This window comes from Vicia villosa, linkage group LG3, assembly GCF_029867415.1.
Source record: "Vicia villosa cultivar HV-30 ecotype Madison, WI linkage group LG3, Vvil1.0, whole genome shotgun sequence".
In the NCBI taxonomy this organism is placed as follows: domain Eukaryota; kingdom Viridiplantae; phylum Streptophyta; class Magnoliopsida; order Fabales; family Fabaceae; genus Vicia; species Vicia villosa.
Genome location: NC_081182.1, coordinates 16,631,209 through 16,652,126, shown reverse-complemented (window position 1 = coordinate 16,652,126; position 20,918 = coordinate 16,631,209). Strand labels below are relative to the sequence as shown.

General features: G+C 34.8%; 2 protein-coding genes and 2 long non-coding RNA genes across 8 annotated transcripts; 2 read left to right on the top strand and 2 right to left on the bottom strand.

The window, feature by feature from the left end:
- The first annotated feature begins 178 nt into the window (after nucleotides 1–178).
- Nucleotides 179–3,526, top strand: LOC131660449 (pentatricopeptide repeat-containing protein At3g12770-like). 2 transcript variants are annotated; one of them, XM_058929695.1, is made up of 2 exons: nucleotides 179–2,219; nucleotides 2,295–3,526. In XM_058929695.1, exons 1-2 carry the CDS (start codon nucleotides 1,808–1,810, stop codon nucleotides 3,215–3,217), a joined length of 1,335 nt encoding a protein of 444 aa, XP_058785678.1. In that variant the 5' UTR covers nucleotides 179–1,807; the 3' UTR covers nucleotides 3,218–3,526. The 2 variants fall into 2 exon arrangements, with proteins under 2 accessions (XP_058785678.1, XP_058785677.1); XM_058929694.1 differs by having other exon boundaries at nucleotides 179–3,526.
- Nucleotides 3,527–4,748: 1,222 nt separating this feature from the next.
- LOC131660446 (uncharacterized) lies at nucleotides 4,749–6,520 on the bottom strand. The gene is made up of 3 exons (XR_009300846.1): nucleotides 6,497–6,520; nucleotides 6,100–6,201; nucleotides 4,749–5,391 (listed from the first exon to the last, which is right to left on the bottom strand). It is a non-coding gene; the product is annotated as an uncharacterized LOC131660446 (long non-coding RNA).
- A 502-nt stretch (nucleotides 6,521–7,022) lies between these two features.
- LOC131657638 (uncharacterized) lies at nucleotides 7,023–8,774 on the top strand. The gene has a single exon (XM_058927011.1). It carries the CDS (start codon nucleotides 7,023–7,025, stop codon nucleotides 8,772–8,774), a length of 1,752 nt encoding a protein of 583 aa, XP_058782994.1.
- A 3,475-nt stretch (nucleotides 8,775–12,249) lies between these two features.
- LOC131660445 (uncharacterized) lies at nucleotides 12,250–14,747 on the bottom strand. Of its 4 annotated transcripts, none has more exons than XR_009300844.1 (7): nucleotides 14,290–14,747; nucleotides 14,127–14,207; nucleotides 13,555–13,974; nucleotides 12,987–13,077; nucleotides 12,782–12,909; nucleotides 12,588–12,679; nucleotides 12,250–12,406 (listed from the first exon to the last, which is right to left on the bottom strand). It is a non-coding gene; the product is annotated as an uncharacterized LOC131660445 (long non-coding RNA). The 4 variants fall into 4 exon arrangements; XR_009300845.1 differs by having other exon boundaries at nucleotides 14,137–14,207; XR_009300843.1 differs by having other exon boundaries at nucleotides 13,555–13,667; nucleotides 13,801–14,207; nucleotides 14,290–14,746.
- Nucleotides 14,748–20,918: the final 6,171 nt, after the last annotated feature.

Below are 20,918 nucleotides of genomic sequence, written 5' to 3'. Positions count from 1 at the left end.
CGGAGAAGAAATGAAGCGGTTTGTGATCCCCATGTCATACTTGAACCAAACTTCATTTCAAGACTTGTTGAGTCAAGCAGAGGAAGAATTCGGATACGATCATCCAATGGGTGGCCTCACAATTCCTTGCCCAGAAGATGTTTTCTTGCATGTTACTTCTGGCTTCAATGGACTATAAATCTACAACTGCAAGAGACTGACATAGACTAGTATTGAAATTTTGTACAATAGGCATATTTTAAACTTGTAAATATTTTTCTTATTCCTTTATTGGGAAAAAGATGTTACCTTCATCCTAAAGTTATGACGAAAGATTGATACAACAGTTTAACATTTTAGCATTTGACAAATCCAAGTTACTGCTTTAGCTTCTAATTTAAGAGATATTCATCAAGCCTGAGCTGATAATGTTATAATTTCTAAACGAAGGTTTTAAAATGCAATTGAATATTAATAAATATTACAGCAAATCGCAGTCAAATAGATTCATTCACAATCATTGATATATTCTTCTGCAGTATGTGGTTCATCTATTTCCTGGTTTTTTCCTCACCACAGAAAAAATATCATCTTATCTTGTGCTTCTTCCTATTCTATATAAAATACAAACTCAGCCCCATCTTAAAGGGTTCATACTTCTTGCATTGTCCAAATCATACAACATCATGGCATGGTGTATATATACTCTCTTCATAATAAATAAGAAGTTCATATTCAAGAATTTAAAATATTCATGTTTCATTTTTTTATATGTAAGGTAAGGATTAAACAATATGAAAACTAAAAATATATTTAATTTTAAAATTAAATATTAAAATGATATTATTATTAAATAAATAACAATTGCTTTTTATTTTTAAATAACAAAATTACAAGGAAAAATGGCTCACCTTCAATTTCAAAAATCTTATGATTTATTTCTGAGATGTCTCATTGCTTAGTTGAAATATTGTTTATATACCCAACGATACCCACATTTCTTCACCTCCACATCGATATCTTCATAGTCTTCATATTCATGATCCAAAAATATGGCTTCAACATTCTTTTCCTAAAACATAGCAGAAAATGAAGAAAAAAGAACTTAAATAACTGTCCAGTTAGCATTTAAAATGGGAGTATGTTTTTTATATTCAAACAACTAGTTTACCATATTTTCCAACATAACATCGTAGAGTTGTTTGTCAAACCAAAGTCTTTTCCACTTTCCTGGATCTTTGCTTGTGTATTCTGCAACAATATTTCTGCCAACAAATTATGCATTAAAATCATTTCATCTTCAGTGCTTATAAGTGACTTATCAATGAGAACTTTTAATCCAATATCAGCATGAAGCCCACAATAATTTAAAACATTTTAAACATATTTCTCCTTATGCATGTTGAAAAAACAAGCAATATGAAGAAATATTTCTTACTTTTGACGAACATCCCAACCGGAGAGATTGGCCCTCCATTTTTGCAGCATCTGAGAGCCATGTTTAAATCTTTTTTCATGTTTGGAAAAGGCTTCAGCATAGCTTCCTTTTTGATGTCTAACATCAGAAGGATCAACATCATAGAAAATAGGCAAATTTTGTTTTCTTTATGGCATCATGATCATCAAGCACTTGTGCATAACAACTTTGTGTTTACCAAGTCTATGTAAGTATTAAAATATTTAACTCATTTACATTTACCTGTAAGCATCTCATATTTAAATTTTATTAAAATACAAGTTGTTGTTTGTATATATATTTTTCCAACCAAAAGTCATAACAGACCCCCATCAGTGATAGGAGCAGAAAACGACTTGATATCGTCTTTACATGTCCAACTACATTCAATATTTACAGCAATGTCAAGTAACTAAAAACCTCTCATGCATCAAGAAACTCCATGCTCTCCTACTCACTAATGGCACTCTCTTTGCTCTCCATGATCTTCACACCCAACTCATTGCTACTTACACCTCATGCCTTCCCAACAACAACAATCTTCAAACACTAACAAACTCTTTCTTCAAATGCATTAACTCAACCAACCCATTACACTTCAATCTCTTAATTTCTCATTTTTGTCGTAAAGGTTTCCCCTTTCACGCTCTTGCATCCTTCTCCTTTATGCACACCAATGGTGTTTCCTTAGATACATACGCTTTGTGTACCACTTTGACCGCTTCATCTAAACTCAAAGACTTCAATTTTGGGAAACAGATACATGCCCACGTGAGAAAATCAGGTTGGTTTTCTAGTGTGTTTGTGGGTAGTGCTCTCATTGATTATTACTCTAAATTGTTGAATGTTGAAGATGCAGCTCTTGTGTTTGATGAAATTCCTGACAAGAATACTGTCTGTGCAAATGCACTTTTGTCTGGTTATTGTGAGGCTGGGCTATGGATTAAGGGAGTTGAACTAGTTAGGAAGATGCCATTGTTGAAATTGAAGTATGATCACTTTACGTTATCAGCGGCTTTACGTGCTTGCACTGGATTATCGTCTGTTGAAATGGGTAGACAGCTGCATAGTTATTTGCTCCGTACTATGCCTGATATAGAGAGTGATGTGTTTCTGCAGAGCGCTTTGGTTGAGATGTATGGAAAATGTGGAATGGTAGAGAAGGCTCAGCTTGTTTTCAAGTTGGATGGAATGGAGATTAGAAATGAAAGAAGTAGAGATGTTGTGTTATGGACTTCGATGCTCGGTGTGTATGGTAAAAATGGGCGTTATAAGGAAGTAATTGATTTGTACAGTGAAATGTTGCAGGAAGGAATCAAACCTGATGGGATAGTGTTTCTGACAGTGATCTCAGCTTGTGGTCACACTGGCCAAGTACATGCTGGTGTCAAGTATTTTGAATCTATGACTAATGATTTTAAGTTGAATCCTGGTCCAGAGCATTATAGTTGCCTGGTTGATTTGCTTTGTAGGGCTGGAGAATTACACAAGGCATGGGAATTGCTTAATGAGACACACTATAATGATATAGGGAATTGTAGCGTCTCGATGTGGGGAGCTCTACTGAGTGCTTGCGTGGAAAGTGGGAATATAGAGCTGGCAAAATTGGCCGCACAGAGGGCTCTTGACTTAGATCCTCAAAATGGTGGAATTTGTGTTATGCTATCAAACCTATATGCCCAGTTTGGTATGTGGGATGAGATTGGACGTTTGAGGGTATTGATCAAACAAAGAGGGTTAAGAAAAGATGTTGGATGCAGTTGGCTTCAGGTGAAAAGTTGAATGGGTAGGATATGGTTTGAAGTGACGCTGCTACCTTAAAGAGTCTCTACTCCGAATCCTAAACATGCTAACCATAAAAAGTAAGAACAAATGGGCAATGCTCAACTAGCTCGGGTGAAAATATGCGACACTTATTTAGATTTTAGAATGGATTTTGAACTGAAGAACAGTGTAAACTAGAATATGTTTCCTTGAAGAAATGCTAAATAGTACAAAACGAGCAATAACTTTTAGTATTGAAAGTATGTAACTAACTTTTTATCCACTTCTCTTATATGTTACTCATCATTTGATTGATTAGAATGTCAATTACTACCAACAAAATTGCAGTTTTGTTTTGCTGGTTTTTGTTGTTAAGTAGACCAAGATAAAATTCAACCTATTTCAAATGCATAAATACTCATGCTGCTTGCTTGGGCTTGCCAAAATCCGTTAAGTTCTATCTCCTTATTTGAGCATGAATTATTTCAACAAAGGTCTGTTATGTGAATATGGCAATGTTTCATATATCAGATAACTTATGAATATCAGCTGATAAAGCTAAGCCTGATTTGCAGTTTTCTTTTCGCACTTATCATTTTGCCGCACCTTCACTATTTAAGATAAATGTCTTAAATAGATATGTCCTTCTGTATCAGGATAAGTTCCTCTGTAAGGCAGACTCTTATTATTTCCCTTCATCAACTTTAATAGAATGATTAGAATACATTATGTTCTAGGAATAGTTTCAAATGCTCAAAAAGAAAATTTTTTAACTAGAGAAAATACTCTAATCTTTTAAATTCTGAGTTTTTCCGGGTACTTAAGAAAATAGAATCATTTTAAAATTTCTAGATAGACTCTATCAATGAAGTGTACCATTGATTAAAAAACAAGAAATTTAAACTTTTCACATGAGATTTAAGCCAAGCCATAAAAGTTTGTTTCGGCCAATAAAGGTGTACCATTCACTTCACCTTTTCTTTGTAGCCTCCAACACCCTCATTTTTTTTTGAATGTGAAAGATTGAATTTAGTCCCGCATTATTGCATTAACTAAACATATGGTTTATGTAGTGTTTATGAAGACGTGTGTAAGATTTATAAAGCTTAGTAAATCCTTTGTTATAAGTCGACTTTATTAGTTCAAACTAGCGGGATACCCGTGCATTCGCACGGGTACTGGTATGGTACGCGCATTTGTTTTTAATATATATTAAAAATAAATGAAAGAAAAATTAAATTGTTAAGTAAAAAAATTATTTATTGTTTACTTATTTAGAAGATATGTAAATGATATCAATATTTGGATAAGTTATTTCATTTCTACATGATACATGAATTGATCTTGAATTATAGTACAATTTAGACTTGACAGGTTGATGTTATCCAGCTATTTTTTAATTAACAATGTACTATAATAAGATGCAGCAGAAAAAATATAATTAAAAAAATGAATGAAAGGTGGTCAAGCGGATGAAATATCATGTGACAGTACTCTGAAACCAAAGTTGTAGCAGTCATGAGAGTTATGTTTACAATTTGATATACTCCATTTATGCATAATTGAGATGAAGAACTAAAGTTTAAGAAAGTCATTAATGTGTGTTTACTTACTAATACTACATACTAAGTCTAAATTATTATGGAAGCCTATCATAAGCATATCAGAAACAATACTACATACACGGAAGCCTATCATAAGTTTAAATTATTTGGTCTTTTTTTTTCCCATAAGTTGAAAAATCAAACTGACATTAAAGATACAACCATTTCATGAGTATTAAGAAAGTGATGTTCACTTAACTTTTTAAATGAAATGATCATAAATATAAATATCAAACTGATATAAAGTGATGTCCATACTTACCAAGAATATATCAAAATTGTATTTGATATACCACCTATGAGGATGATTAGACATAATGAAACAAAAATTTGAAGACAAAATGGAGCATATATAATAGTATTATAACATAATTTTTTCTACATTATTTGTAGCACGGTTTCAGTCATCAAATTACATAACATAGTATCGTATCATGATAAACATGTGCTTGACTTTGGTGGTGGATTATTTTGGAGTTAGAAAATAGTTTCAGTCATCAAATTCAGCATCATGGTGTTAGCATCCCTCTTAGCATGAGTATTATTGGTCGAGCTTGTCGAGTACTCGAATTTTCTTCGGCAGAAATCCTGTAGGAAGTAAATTAATCAAGCGTCAAGTGATCTATAAATGCAAAAAAATTATGAGCAAATTCAGCATTATACTTTGTAAACTTCCTAACACTTGTGGATTAGCTAGTTTCCGCACCAAACTCAGTGTCAGGAGTACCAATTGTTGCAGAAATAAGACAAACGTATAAAATTTAATGATATTTTCCCAATACCAAATCCAATCTCATATACAAAACAGTCCTCTGCACCTAGCCAAATTAGTAATAAGGTAATCGAATAGATGAAACAACTTTCTCATTCAGAGCAACAATGGTAACTTACAACAGCTTGAAAACTAATATATAATGTTTGTGATTTTAACCCAAAAAATAATTGATAAACTGCAATGAAATATTTTTTATGACTTATTACAGATATCATCACTTAAATTAAATTTCCTCACAATATCCATGGAATGTGGTGTTTGTCCAAGATATGAGTTGCATACAAAACCAGTGCATGTAAAACATAAACTTGATAAACTTATTAGCTGCTTAATAATGAAAACAAAAATTACAGATCACTCGATCAAAAGATGATTCAGATGAAAAGTGAATATATCTATAAATCAACACCATGATGACAGTTTTTTAAATCTCATTGTTGTTATGATTCAAGTAAATTTCACGCCATATGAGAAAAATAGCAATATCTAAATGGCCAAAATAGTTTAAATTTATATCATACCTCCTAAAAGTTCTACCACAACAACAGTAAGAATGCCACCAAGCATATCAACGACAAAAATGACGATCGAACCGCCTAACCACACAGCTACATAGGCAGACCCTGCACATAAAAGTAGTGTTAATCAGTCAATTCAACATGCTATCATGATATTATAGAGTCAATTCAATATATTACATATAATTGAACATGATGATGCATTTGTGATGACTCAGTAACAGAATATGATTTCCCGTGCAAAAAAATATTTCCAGCAATGCACTATAGAGTGTATAGACACTTTTTTCAGATCCAACCAATCACATAAAAATCTTATCTATATACAACTTCTCCAAAATTAAAGGGAGGGAAACGCAAAGAGGGAGATGAGAGAGATTTAATAAATATGGACAAAAACCTCATGTTCAATAACTGAAAGTATGTTACGGAAGACATTAATGTTGAATTGGGCCAGCAATATGATAATGTCATCCCACAAGGAAGGCCCAAAAGAAACAGAGTCAAGCCCAAATACCTGAAGGACTATGACACATCTCATATGATACGAAAATGATGGATGATAACAGCTTGCATAGTAATAGAATAGTCTAGAACAATTCCTTGACAGCTAGCATAGTACTGACAGTTGTCATTCTTATCCTTTACTGATTCCAAGGAATATGCTCTCTAAAAATTGGTTATTTAAGAACCAAACTTTTTCAATAAATGCAAGCAATCAATTATGAAGTAAATGTTAGGTTTTGTTAGCATCTAAGTTTCTGAGTTTTTCCTTTTTCTCCTTCTGTTTATGCTGGTTAGTGACATTGGTGCTTTCATTGCATATGGCCTCCCCTACCAACAACTCTGATATCCTTTCAGCTCTCAACCAAATCATCGAAACACAACAAACCTTTCGCCAAGACATTTCCCACCTCTTCACCGAAATGGGTCAGATTCGAGCAAACTTACCACCACCTGGATTTAACCACCTTACTCACTCACTCTCCAACACCACAATCAAGCTTGATATACCCAAGTTTGATGGAACTGATACCCTCAACTGGATCTTCAAAATTACACAATTTTTTGACTTTCACCAAACAGCTGAAGATCAACGTCTCCGAACGGCTTCCTTCTATATGGAGGGAGAAGCTCTTACTTGGTTCCAATGGATGTTTTCCAATGGACAACTCAGATCATGGCAAGCGTTTCTTCAAGCCCTAGAACTGAGATTTGCTCCATCTCTCTATGATGACCCGAAAGGCGCACTTTTTAAGCTCTGTCAAACCACCACCGTTACAGAATACCAAACCGCCTTTGAGTCACTCGCTAATCGCATTGTAGGTTTGCCTTCTGATTTCTACTTAAGTTGCTTTATCTCTGGCCTTAAACCTGCGATACGTCGCGAGGTTCAAGCTTTTCAGCCATTATCCCTTTCTCATGCCATTAGTTTAGCTCGCCTCCAAGAAGCCAAAATTAATGACCGTCCTCAACCTAACTACCTTCGCCGCACCGAAACCTCTCCACCAGTTACCACAAACACATCTCTCACTCAAACCAACATAAACCAACGCCATAACATCCGACCTGCCTTAACTACAACCCCTCTCGCACCGTTAACAAAAACCCCAACCCCTATCAAACGCCTATCGCCGGCAGAATTACAAGCACGCCGCGAAAAGGGCTTGTGCTACAATTGTGACGAACTTTATCATACTGGTCACCGCTGTCAACGCCGATTTCACCTCCTTATAGCCGAACCTGACCCAATTGAATCAACCTCTCACACTGCAACCCAACTATTGTTAGAAGCAGCCTCTACCCAACCACTTGAACCTGAAAGCGTTGACGACCCAGCTCAAATTAGCTACCACGCATTAGTGGGCCATTCCGTTCCTCAAACGCTGCGTGTAATGGGTCGTATTGGCAAACAACAAGTGTCTGTACTAATTGATGGTGGTAGTACAAATAACTTCATCCAAGATAGACTTGTTAAACAATTGGGCTTGGAACTTCAACCCACAGATGCCTTCAATGTCTTAGTAGGAAATGGCGAGGAACTACCATGTGGTTATCTGTGTCGTCAATTACCTATTTTATTGGGCCCCAATGAATTTTTTGTTGATTTTTTTGTCCTACCCATTAGTGGAGCTGAGTTAGTTTTGGGGGTCCAGTGGCTTAAAACACTCGGTCCAATTCTCACAGATTATAACACACTCACAATGAAATTCATCATCAACAACCAAACCATCCTCCTTCAAGGCATTCCCAAACCTCACCCAACAGAAGCTTCACTCCACCAACTAAAAAGAATGATATCTACCAAAGCCATTGACACTTGCTTACAACTACACCTTATCTCCCCACAACCTTCACCTCCCACTCCCACTACAACTCCTAAACTTGTCACTACCTTACTTGACCAATTCAATCAACTATTTGAAACTCCAACTCACCTTCCTCCCTCAAGAAACACTGATCACCAAATACCCCTCCAAACCGGGACCAATCCAGTGAATGTCAGACCATATCGCTACCCGCATTTTCAGAAGCGTGAAATTGAAACTCAGATTCGTGAGATGTTAACTCAGGGCATTATTCGCCCCAGCTCAAGTTCTTTTTCCTCTCCGGTTCTCCTTGTACGCAAGAAGGATGGCACGTGGAGGTTCTGCGTAGATTATCGTGCTCTCAATTAGGGGTGGCAAAACGGGCCGTGGCCCGCGGGGCCGGCCCGCCACCCGCCAAAAAATGGCGGGTTGGGTTGAGATTTTAGGCCCGCCGCTCGCCAAAACTCGCCCCGCAAAAACCCGCTGCCCGCCATACCCGCCCCGCCAAAGCCCGCCGTCCGCCAAAACCCGCCTCTCCTCCAAAACTAACTCTTTTTTTAGTTAATTCTAGTAATTTTAATTCTTGATGGTTTATTTTATACATTTATTTATAAATATATGTAATATTTTTTTAAGTAAATTTGTTAAAAAGTTGCTTTTATAAAAAATTGTTTTAAAAAATAAGTGAAAAGTTTAATTAAAAGGTAAAAAAAGCCTATTAATCTATTAAAAAAATATAAATAAAAATAGGCGGGTAAGCCCGCCGCCCGCCAACCCGCCATCTTGGCGGGGCGGGCATGACTTTTATGCCCATTTTACTTGGCGGGCATGCCCGCCCCGCTCGTTTTTTGGCGGGCATAAGGCGGGGCGGGCGGCGGACGGGGCGAGCGGCCCGTTTTGCCACCCCTACTCTCAATGCCATTACCATCAAGGATCGCTTTCCGATTCCTTCCATCGATGAACTGCTTGATGAGCTCTATGGTACTCACTTCTTCTCCAAGCTGGACTTCCGCTCAGGTTATCATCAAATTCTTATGTGCCCAGGTGACATTCCTAAAACTGCTTTTCGCACTCATCAAGGTCATTACGAATTCTTAGTAATGCCCTTTGGCCTTTGTAATGCTCCCTCTACCTTCCAAGCTACTATGAACATACTCTTTGAACCTTACTTGCGACAATTTGTTATAGTATTTTTTGATGACATTCTAGTCTTTAGTAAGTCTCTGAAAGAACACTTAGATCATCTTCAACTTATATTTCAATTACTGCTTGATAACAATTTTTTCTTGAAGAAATCTAAGTGCTATTTTGCTCAGTCATCTATATCTTATCTTGGTCACATTGTGTCTGCTGAGGGGGTTGGTCCAGACCCTGAGAAGATAGAGGCTATGGTCAATTGGCCTACCCCAAAGAATTTGAAACAGTTGCGAGGTTTTTTGGGCCTCACGGGCTTCTATCGCAAATTTGTGAAGAATTATGCTTCCATTGCAGCCCCTCTTACTGAACTCTTGAAGAAAGACTCTTTCTTTTGGAATGAAGATGCTTCCCATGCTTTTGCTACATTAAAGCAAGCCATGACTGAGAGTCCGGTATTAGCTCTGCCGGATTTTGCAAGTGAGTTTTTGATCGAAACAGATGCTTCTGGACTTGGTATGGGTGCTGTTTTATGTCAACATGGTCACCCCATCTGTTATTATAGTAAGAAGTTTTGTTCACGTTTGCTTGCTTCCTCTACTTATGTCCATGAATTGTGTGCTATTACCTCTGCGGTAAAAAAATGGCGTACATACCTTCTGGGCAGAAAGTTTGTGATCCACACCGATCAACGGAGTCTCCGTGAACTAATGACACAGGTTGTTCAGACTCCAGAACAGCAATTCTACCTCGCAAAACTGCTGGGTTATTGCTATGAGATTGTTTACAAACCCGGAGCTCAAAACAAAGTTGCAGATGCCTTATCTCGCATCCATGATTCTGCCCCTGCTTGTTTGGGATTTACAGTTTCACACACGGTCTTCTTGGACAAGCTACGTACCCACTGCCTTCAAGATCAGGCTTATCAGGAATTACTCTCCAAAGTGCACCACCAACCTTCTGAATTTCCTGACTTCAAACTAGTTCATAACCTGTTGTTCTATAAAGGTAAACTTTATATTCCAGCATCTTCTGACTTGAAAGCTACACTCTTAGAGGAGTTCCATTCATCCCTCATTGGGGGGCATAGTGGGATTACAAAGACATTAGGGAGACTAAAGGAGAATGTCTATTGGGAGGGAATGCGCAATGATGTCACTGAATTTGTTAAAACTTGTCTCACATGTCAACAAACCAAGATTCCCCCTCACTCACCATATGGTTTATTACAACCTCTTCCTATTCCCTCGAATGTTTGGGAAGACATATCCTTAGACTTTATAGTAGGGCTCCCTTCCTTCCAAACATTCACAGTGGTGCTTGTTGTTGTTGATAGATTATCCAAAGCTGCACATTTTGGTATGCTACCTACCCATTTCACTGCTGTCAAAGTAGCAGAGTTGTTTACCAAAATGATCTCAAGTGTGCATGGCATGCCAAAGAGCATGGTTAGTGATAGGGACCCTGTTTTTCTTAGTAAATTCTGGCAGGAGGTATTTCACTTAAGTGGAACGGTGCTACGAATGTCTTTCGCTTATCACCCACAAAGTGATGGACAGACCGAGATTGTCAACAAAGCTTTACAACAATACCTTCGTTGTTTTGTCCATGAACAACCTAAGACTTGGGGAAAGTTCCTTCATTGGGCCGAATGGCATTACAACACAGCCATTCACGAAAGCACAGGCATAAGTCCTTATCAAGCAGTTTTTGGTAGACCACCGCCAACTTTGAACCAGTACATTCCAGGGACAAGTCAGATTGAGGCTGTTGACACTGACTTAGTAACACGAGACCAAATTCTGAATGTGCTGAAAAGAAAGCTGCTGAAAGCACAGGAAAAAATGAAACATTTTGCTGCTAAGCATCGCAAAGAGCATTCCTTCAAACCGGGTGATTTAGTGCTTGTTAAGCTAAAACCATATCGACAAGTCTCGGTTACCGGTTACCATCCTAAGAAGCTAGCTAAACGTTTCTATGGTCCTTTCAAAATCACTAGAGCAATTGGGGAAGTTGCTTTTGAATTGGAGTTACCACCTAGTAGTAAGATTCACTCAGTGTTTCATGTTTCCCAACTAAAACCATATTGTGGTGCTGCTGATTCGTCACTGGAATTACCTCCCAATGACTTTGAAAATTGTCCTATTATTGAACCTGTGGCTATTCTGGACAGAGGGTGGAAGGAAGGCAAAGACATGGTGCTGGTGCAATGGAGTGGTCTGTTTCCGGAAGATGCAACTTGGGAGGTGGCTGCTGCTATCACACTCAAGTATCCTGAGTTGAACCTTGAGGACAAGGTTAGTCTTGATGGGGACAGGGATGTTACGGAAGACATTAATGTTGAATTGGGCCAGCAATATGATAATGTCATCCCACAAGGAAGGCCCAAAAGAAACAGAGTCAAGCCCAAATACCTGAAGGACTATGACACATCTCATATGATACGAAAATGATGGATGATAACAGCTTGCATAGTAATAGAATAGTCTAGAACAATTCCTTGACAGCTAGCATAGTACTGACAGTTGTCATTCTTATCCTTTACTGATTCCAAGGAATATGCTCTGTAAAAATTGGTTATTTAAGAACCAAACTTTTTCAATAAATGCAAGCAATCAATTATGAAGTAAATGTTAGGTTTTGTTAGCATCTAAGTTTCTGAGTTTTTCCTTTTTCTCCTTCTGTTTATGCTGGTTAGTGACAAAGTATCTCCTTTTTTAGTCCATCTACAATTAATGTTTGTAATTCGATTCACTCAAATGCCTGTTATAGTTAGCCAGAGTTGCAAGCAAAGCAGTATTATGATGAACCATTGGAAGCAGCAGCCTTCTCAAAAAAATAGAAGCTACTAAAGGCAAAATATCATCCTGCAGAAAAGAAGTAACCAACAGTCATACACTTGTAATAATAATTCCCCCTTTTATTGACAGAATATCTTTAAGAATATGAGAACTCCCAACATGATAACAGTATTGTTACAAAGAGTTTTTTTTTTTGTTTAGCACCGCTAGCTCAAAGCATCAATCAATAGAGTAAATTTTACGGTACCGTTGACGAAAAGCTATTATCTCTGGGATATCCTCGTTAATATGTAATTTGGTTATGTAGTAGGTATTTGTAACAGCGAGGGGGGTCTTTCCCTGCAAACAGATTTGAATATTAAAGGTATGAAACCATGAAAGAAGTGTTGTGTATTGTTATGAAACAAAATAAAGTCCACTATTACAGAAAGCGTGAATGACCTTCTTCATTGACTTTAGCATACTGTAAGAATATAACGGTAGGGGCTGACGGATCAAGTAGATTTGGTTTGAATTCAAATTACTGTTGTGCATAGCTCTTCCATAATGTACAATTCAACGTATTGTCCCTAAAAGAGAGATAGATTGGTTAATTATGTGATGTGTGTATAACCACCAAACAACAGACAATTTAAGAGTAACATACCACAAATCCCTCAACACCAGATTCACCTGCACCTTCTTTCCCCCCATATGGGTCAACATGTATCCAACTTCATCGACGACCCCAATGAGATCTACAAAAATAACATATGTAGTTAAAGATACTTAAAAGTAAACCATATTAAAGCTGAAAACACAATACGTATCACATAGAAACCAGAAACAAAAGTTGGGTTGAAAGCCAATGCAAACACAAAAGGACTAATCTCGACCTCGGCGTTAGCCATTTTGCTTAATAAAGCCACTCACATTCCATCCGTTTTCCAAGTAATAACAACACCCTGGTTGGTTTTCATTGAAAACACTCTTCTAGGTTGCTAAAGGTGCCACCTTTTGGATGATATGCGTAAAAGGGAAAGAAACCCAAAATGGGTTTGGTTGACAATGGTATGAATTAGGGAAATAAAACAGTAAAACAGTAACACATATGTAAGGAAATAAGACGGGGATAACTTAATTCAGAGAAATAATGAAAAAAAATCGAGTTATACCAAATTAGTTCAAGAAATTCTAAATAATAAGAAGAATCACGATAGTTGTTTGAGTCATACCTTAACACACTTCAAATAGTCAAAAGTTGTCAAAAGCCCCTGTTAGAAGGATTCAATATCATCCATAGTGTTCTTTCTCAAATATTCATTTGCAGGACTATCATTACACAATGCTGGAATTTTTTATGCAAAACCAATGGCATCATCCACACATTCAAGCTATCCAACTCAATATTGGTAGTTTTCAATAACTCGCGAAAGATACCAAAATATTTGACAGCATTTAGCAACTCAAAAAACTCATACCAAATTTAATATCCTTTGTACTCACAACAAAATGTGGTTGGTTGCAGCTTCCACTGTCCATCTTGCCCTGTTCAATCGGATTCAACTGGATTGCTAAACTTGAAATAATGCAAACAGTGATTGACGTGCTTAAATCATCAAAGCTTTATAAAGAATCGGACTCAAACTGTTTAACTGCATAAAGACCAACTTATGAAAGCTAACATAACTGTTGCATCTAAAGTCACATATTAGTATTGTGATTATCACAAAATTATCACATTAAACACAAAAACCCTAATCACAATCTGAAAACCCTAAATTTAAACAGATAACCAATTATAAACCTTTATAAACCTTTCAAACAGTGATTTCCCCCGTCCATTTCACTTCACCATAAAGCTTTTCACATTTATCTGCTAGAGAACCTGAAAGTTTAAATAGGAAATCTCAGTAAGATTCACTAATATTACAGAAGTAGTCAAAAGAAGTTGGTCCGTGCATACGCACCACACTCGTCGACGGAAACCGCCAACTACAATCATATCGTTGCTATCCCGTTTCAACCACCACCATCACAACCGTCTCAAGCCCGTTTCCACGGTAAGAACACACCTAAAACCATGGTCGCCACACATATGCTTGCTTTCAACCGTCGAAACACACCTGAAACCAAAAATCGCACCCACACAAATCAAATATCACAGATTTGTAACCGAAAAAATATTGGGATTAGGGTATATCAAATATCACATATTTGAAACTGAAAATTGTTGGTATTAGGGCAAAAATCATACGTTAGAGAAGGATGACAAACAGAAAGAGAAAGAGAAGGAATAGAGAGAAGAGAAATGAATGAGAGATAAGAGGATGGTGGTGAGATACAGAAAGAGAAAGAAGACAGTACTGAAGAGGAAGAAACACGTGAAAAAGGACCATAGAGAGTGATGATTTCAGAGAAATTTGAATTAAAGTAGCTAAAATAGTTTGTATGTAACCAAACAACGCAAAATGACATCATCAATTAACTCCAAGTTAATTATCAAAGACAAAAAGCAACAACTATACAATTGGAAGTCAATTATATGACATCATTAGTTGAAAAAAGTAAATTTATGACCAAAATTGCCCCCATTTTGGAGAGGTGGCAAAATTAGAAGGAAGGGTATTTGGGTGTTTTCCAGAACAATTTCCTTTCTTATATTATAGATTAGACCCATTGCAAAACAAAACAAAAGAAATTATCGGTACTAATGCCTAAAGACTCTAGAGAGGTTGATTGCACCATTGATAAAAAAAGAAAGGAATTACTTATTGAGCTTTTAATAGTGGTGTTCACACGGAGAGGGATTGGGTGACTTTGAGAATATGGTAACTTAGTGACTTTCCCTCTGTCTCTATCTAAACCAACTTTTCTCTCTCAAGATATATTTTATTTTAATCATTCATTTTTCTTTTATTTTGCCTAAAGTCACAAAGTCACCTGCATAGTAAAGTCACTGAATCCAATCCCGTGTTCACACACTCTTATGAAAAATAAAAAATGTCTTTATAATACGGAGATGCAGTTTCGGACACATCACATCCACATCCCATCCATTCGTAAGTGAACTACACCTTCATTTTTCCAAACCAAATAGTACGGAGATGCATCTCTGTGAAAAATACGAAAAGTATACCTCCAAATGAGTTTTTAATCTAATAAGCATCAAACCTTCCTTCTTCCTCGTTTCCAGTAAAATTTTCCAAGTCACTTCTCAAGTCACTTTTCGAATATTCCTAAATTCATCATTTTTCAACCTTGCTCAAATTTTTATACCCCATTTGATCCAACAACTTTATCAGTCACTTCTCAAGACCAGACTTCTCAAGACCATTCAAAGTGCTTCCACTACACATTTTGTAAGTTTTTTTTTTATTTCTCTATTTATTTTTTTAATCTTTATGCATTACCAAATAGGTACATTACGATTGTTTACGGTACATTACTAAATATGTAGTTATATGCTTAGTTAGGTATTTTATTGAGGCATACGTTTTTTTGACATTTTTGTGTTCCCTACGTTTTCTGCCATTTTCGTGTTTTCTGAGTTTCATAAAAATAGCGAAGTGCACTTCCATATTTTGTATGAATTTGATTTTCTAGAATACAAAAGTGCACTTCCGTATTATGTCTACATTTTTTAATTTTGAATGTATTTCATATGGGTTTGTTTTTTTTGCTCTGTCTGATTTAATTATAGGTAAAATGGCTGACAATCAAACACGATTGAGGCACAATAGAGTGTCCCAATATGCATCGGTTTGCAGGGAGAAAGCTCGACCCTCGCGACCACCGCTTGATGCTAGTTCATTTGACACGGAAGCGTTCATTTCTAGAGTTCAGGTGTCACCGACTTCATCTTCTCATAGGCAAAAATGTCACTTATTAGTGCCCCGGAAGTCCCCACTAATCCATGTTGATGCATATGTCGCCATTGCTACCGTTTCTGAAGCTTTTAGAGGAGGCCCCTATGACACGCCCCTACTTCCTTTGCATGCAAAACATGCTGCTAAACGTTTGGAACGAAGAGGTACAATTTGTTTTTATTTATCCTTTGAAACACATGATTTATAATATTTGAAATTTCTGACAATGATGTAATTTTTGTAGTAATCGGAGAATAATTTGATGCATTTAACCCATGTTCCACCTCCGACTACACATATTGCCGCATGATCCTCCAAGCAAATAGGGGTAACTAGGAAGAATCAGTATTGAAAACGCTTCAAGTTCTCTAAAAAAGCCCTAAAGTCACAGACGATCGACACCAGGAAAACTAAACCACAAACCAGTGTCCGAGTCACATGGCCAAGTTGGACTTTTAAGAGATGAAAGAAAAGGGTCAAAGAAGGCCTTCGTTTCAAATATTTACACCAATATTGGAAGACTTTTACATCTTCCCAACTCACAGGACGAGTTTGTGACAAAGCAACCATCAAGTGTTTTAAGAACTTCTATTTTGAAGCCATTAACGGGAGGTTGAAGATTCAGGATCGAGAAAACACACTCCTATAAATGGATGGCACAATCACCATACTCTTTGTAAATTATTTCATTTTCACCAGTGGTCAAGACAAGCCAATCCAATGATGGACTAACATCCAGAAAGACCCCGTCAAGACTACCATTGCAAGCAAAAATAGAAACACTTGAAGAATAGACATGATCTTCCCAAGAAGCACAGACACCATTGACTTTTGACTCATGACAGATACGATCATCTCCAAGCATTGAAAAAAGAAGTATCATATGAAAGTAAATGACAACGAAGTAGAAAAGCCACCAAAAAAAATAAGAAATTGACTCTTCAAAAATCATGTGATGGCATAATAGACCTACCAACGCTTCAAGTCACTTAGATGAAACACGCAAGTGTTCCAGTTCCCTAAGGTCATCATAAGGGTACCTCCGAAAAGATATTTTTAGCACGGGGGTATTAAATGCGTGAATTCCCAAGAAACAGTAACGACTTTTCCTAACCTTTCAGAGTATCTAAAAAGAATGGTCGGTAAATAAGGCAGATACGACAAACCCTTTCACTTTCATACATAAACAAGGGCTTGGTGTGCAACTGTTCTAGATTAACCATAGTGGTCATCGACCGACCACTTAGATGGTGTTGCAATTCGTCTAGAACATTTAGAGTACAGAAGAACTACCACACAAAAGAACACAGACAGTCAACATTTCAGATACATCCAACGATTCTCCGCATCACATGCGTAGCAAATAACATGTTGTTATAACCACCTAACTATATAATGAATATACACAAAGAATCCAAATACACAATTTCAAATTCAATTTTCATTCACTCTTCTCTCTCACATATTGACTTGAGTGTTATAGTGCTAATTTTGTATGTTAACCCCTTCTCCACCGCATCAGAAGCTCAGATGAATCATAATCCTCCAAAACCACCAAATCTTCGTCCATTTAAATTCTACAACAGAACAATACATATGTTAATATATTGTACATTGTAGAAAGTATTTTATAATACACCATTTCTAAATAATCGTTACAATATAATAATTAGTTTGTTTAAATAGATTTTTTTTAGACTTAATAGACTCTGCTTAACGATTTCATACAATAATATAAAACTAATTAAAGGTTAAACAAAAATAACTAAGGTAAAATAATATAAAGAGTGAAGACCCATTTTGGTCCCTCACAAAAATCACACAACTCAAATTAGTCCCTCACAAAAAAAAGGACTCGATTTAATCCCTTATAAAATTTAACCGGACCATATTAGTCCTTATGTTAATATTTTTACCAAATCGATTTTTTCATACTTTTAAACCGTGACTGAACTGTCACGTTGGCTTTTATTTTTTATTTTTCATTTTTTAAAATACTAAATTAATTTTTAATTATAATTTCATTTTTAAACAACTCTGAATTAATAATATCAAAAAAGCCAAAAAAAAAAATTATATGGAATTGAACCTATGACCTTTAATCAATATCTTAAGTCCTTACCAATAGTCCAATGTATATTCATGACAAATAATTCTTATAAATTTTAGAAATATTAAATAATGTAGAATTTAAAACAAAACAAAAAAGTTAAAATTTGTATCAACTGGGTCTCAAATTCAAATCCGTTCAAGTTAAATAATAGTCACTTTACAACTATACAAGTCAATTTATATTGTTAATAATTCAAAACAAATATTTACTTATTTCAAATAAAAAATAAATATTTACTAATTTTAAATAATACAAAAATTTAAAAATAAAACTAATAAAATATAAATCCTAAATAAAATTAATCAAATTAAAATAAATTAAATAATATTTAATTGAATTACTATTAAATTAATTGATTACTATTTAGTTTGTATTAACTAAATAATTTTAAAAATTATTTGATTATTTAGTTTAAATTTATTAAATATTTTAATAATTAGTTGAATTATTATTAAACTAATTAATCATTATTTAATTTGAATTAATTTGAAATAAATAAATATTTATTTGTGTGTTATTTAATTTCAATTACATATAATTTAATTTATTTCTAATTGATTAAATATATTGAGGCTTTACATTTAATAAATTTTATTTTTAAATTGGTGTATTATTTGAAATTAGTAAATCAAAGAGGTTCGAAATCCTATTGATATAAATTTTATAATTTTTGTTTTAAATTCATAATTATTTAATATTATTAAAAATCTTGAAAATTATTTTTTATGAATGCATATTGGCCTAGTGGTATAAAACTTAAGATATTGTTTAATAGTATTGAGTTTGGTTCCTTATAAAAAACAATTTTGTCTTTTTGATATTATTAAATCAGAATTGTTTAAAAATTAAATTATAAATAAAAATTAATTTAATATTTAAAAAATGAAAATAAAAAATAAAAGCCAACGTGGCAGTCCATTCACGGTTTAAAAATATAAAAAACCGATTTGATAAAAATATTAACAGAAGGACTAATATGGTCCGATTAAATTTTGTAAGGGATTAAATCGAGTCCTTTTTTTTTGTGAGGGACTAATTTGAGTCGTGTGATTTTTGTGAGGGACCAAAATGGATCTTCACTCTAATATAAAACATTAAAGATAAAATAGAAATAATGAAGGTAAAATAAAACCAATGTGATATATTATTTATAACACTTCCCCTTAAATTTTAAGGGAATGATATTAATAATTTCATGTTTACAAGTAACTTAATTACTTAGTTGAATTGTTTAATTGATAAATCCTTTGTTAATACATTTGTCCAATAGATATCCAAAAGGTCGATTTGCTATCTTTGATCCATTGTCTAATTTTCCTTAATGAAATTCTGATCAATCTTAACATAGTTGTCTTGTCATTTAGAACAGAATTTTGTACGATACTAATGATCAATTTGCTATCACAAAATAGATTTTTTAGAATGTATGTCTACGTATATAGTTAGATTGCCACCTCTTTTGAATAATTGATTTATTTTTGAAGTGACTTTGAGATATCGTAGAATTTGGTTATCAATTTGCAAATGTCTTATCCTTGAGTCTCAAGTAGAATTGGTTATGTTTTTTAAAAAATTTTAAAATAAAAAAAATAGAATTTACAACTTTTGAATTTAAACATTATTTTACATTGAATTTTATATTCAACTAACTTTTACAATAATTTATTCCAATAGAATCATTCTACATTCAATTCACTTTTAATCAAAATCAATTATATATAACCAATTCACTCATAATTAATTTTTTTCATCGTAGAATCAAACACAATGGAAGGTCTTAAATGATGATCTCTTGAATTTGGCCCCACCATTGATGAGCCACTTGAGTCAGTAGTGCTTGTAACACTTTCAAACTACTAAACTAGATTAATTGTGCAACATTCCTCACTCCCTTTCACATACCCATTTTAGTGCTATGTATGAATATAAATAAACTTTAAGGTATAGATTGAGCAATTATCTTCTCAATATTTCCATGTGTGTGGACATCATTTCATAACTGTATATAAAACCAAATAATAATAACTCACTTCCCCACAAATTAAACACACCATCTCTCTATGGTATGCATTTTCATGTGAAGGAGAGATATGATATATCTCACAATATTATGTTGTTTTGATGAGAGGATTTGTTGGGAGAGAGTAACATGACTTTTCATGTGCCAAATGAAAGGTAAAATCACTATCAACATTAAAGATTATCCCTTAATTGGGCTGGAAACATAAAGATTAGGCTTAATTGCAATTTTGGTCCCCCTATTATCCGTTTTTTTGGGTTTTGGTCCCCCTATTTTAAAATCCAGAATTTTAATCCCTTTATTTTAGTTTTTTGAGGATTTTGATCCCCTTACAAATCCGAAGGCAATTTTTAATAAAATGAAACTCAAATTGATGACATATTCAACATAAATCTTAAATAAAATTAATTTTTTTTGAACAGTTCATTGTTAAACTGACACTAATACATCATCAATGTGAGCGTCATTTCATTTAAAATTGCCTTCGAATTTGCAGGGGGCCAAAATCCTCAAAAAACTAAAATATAGGGACTAAAATTCCAGATTTTAAAATAGAGGGACCAAAACACAAAAAATGGATAATAGGGGGACCAGCCT

Excerpts from the sequence above, each read along its gene's own strand:
- LOC131660449 (XM_058929694.1), top strand. The coding sequence starts at position 1,808 with ATGTCCAACTACATTCAATATTTACAGCAATGTCAAGTAACTAAAAAC.
- LOC131657638 (XM_058927011.1), top strand. The coding sequence starts at position 7,023 with ATGGGTCAGATTCGAGCAAACTTACCACCACCTGGATTTAACCACCTT.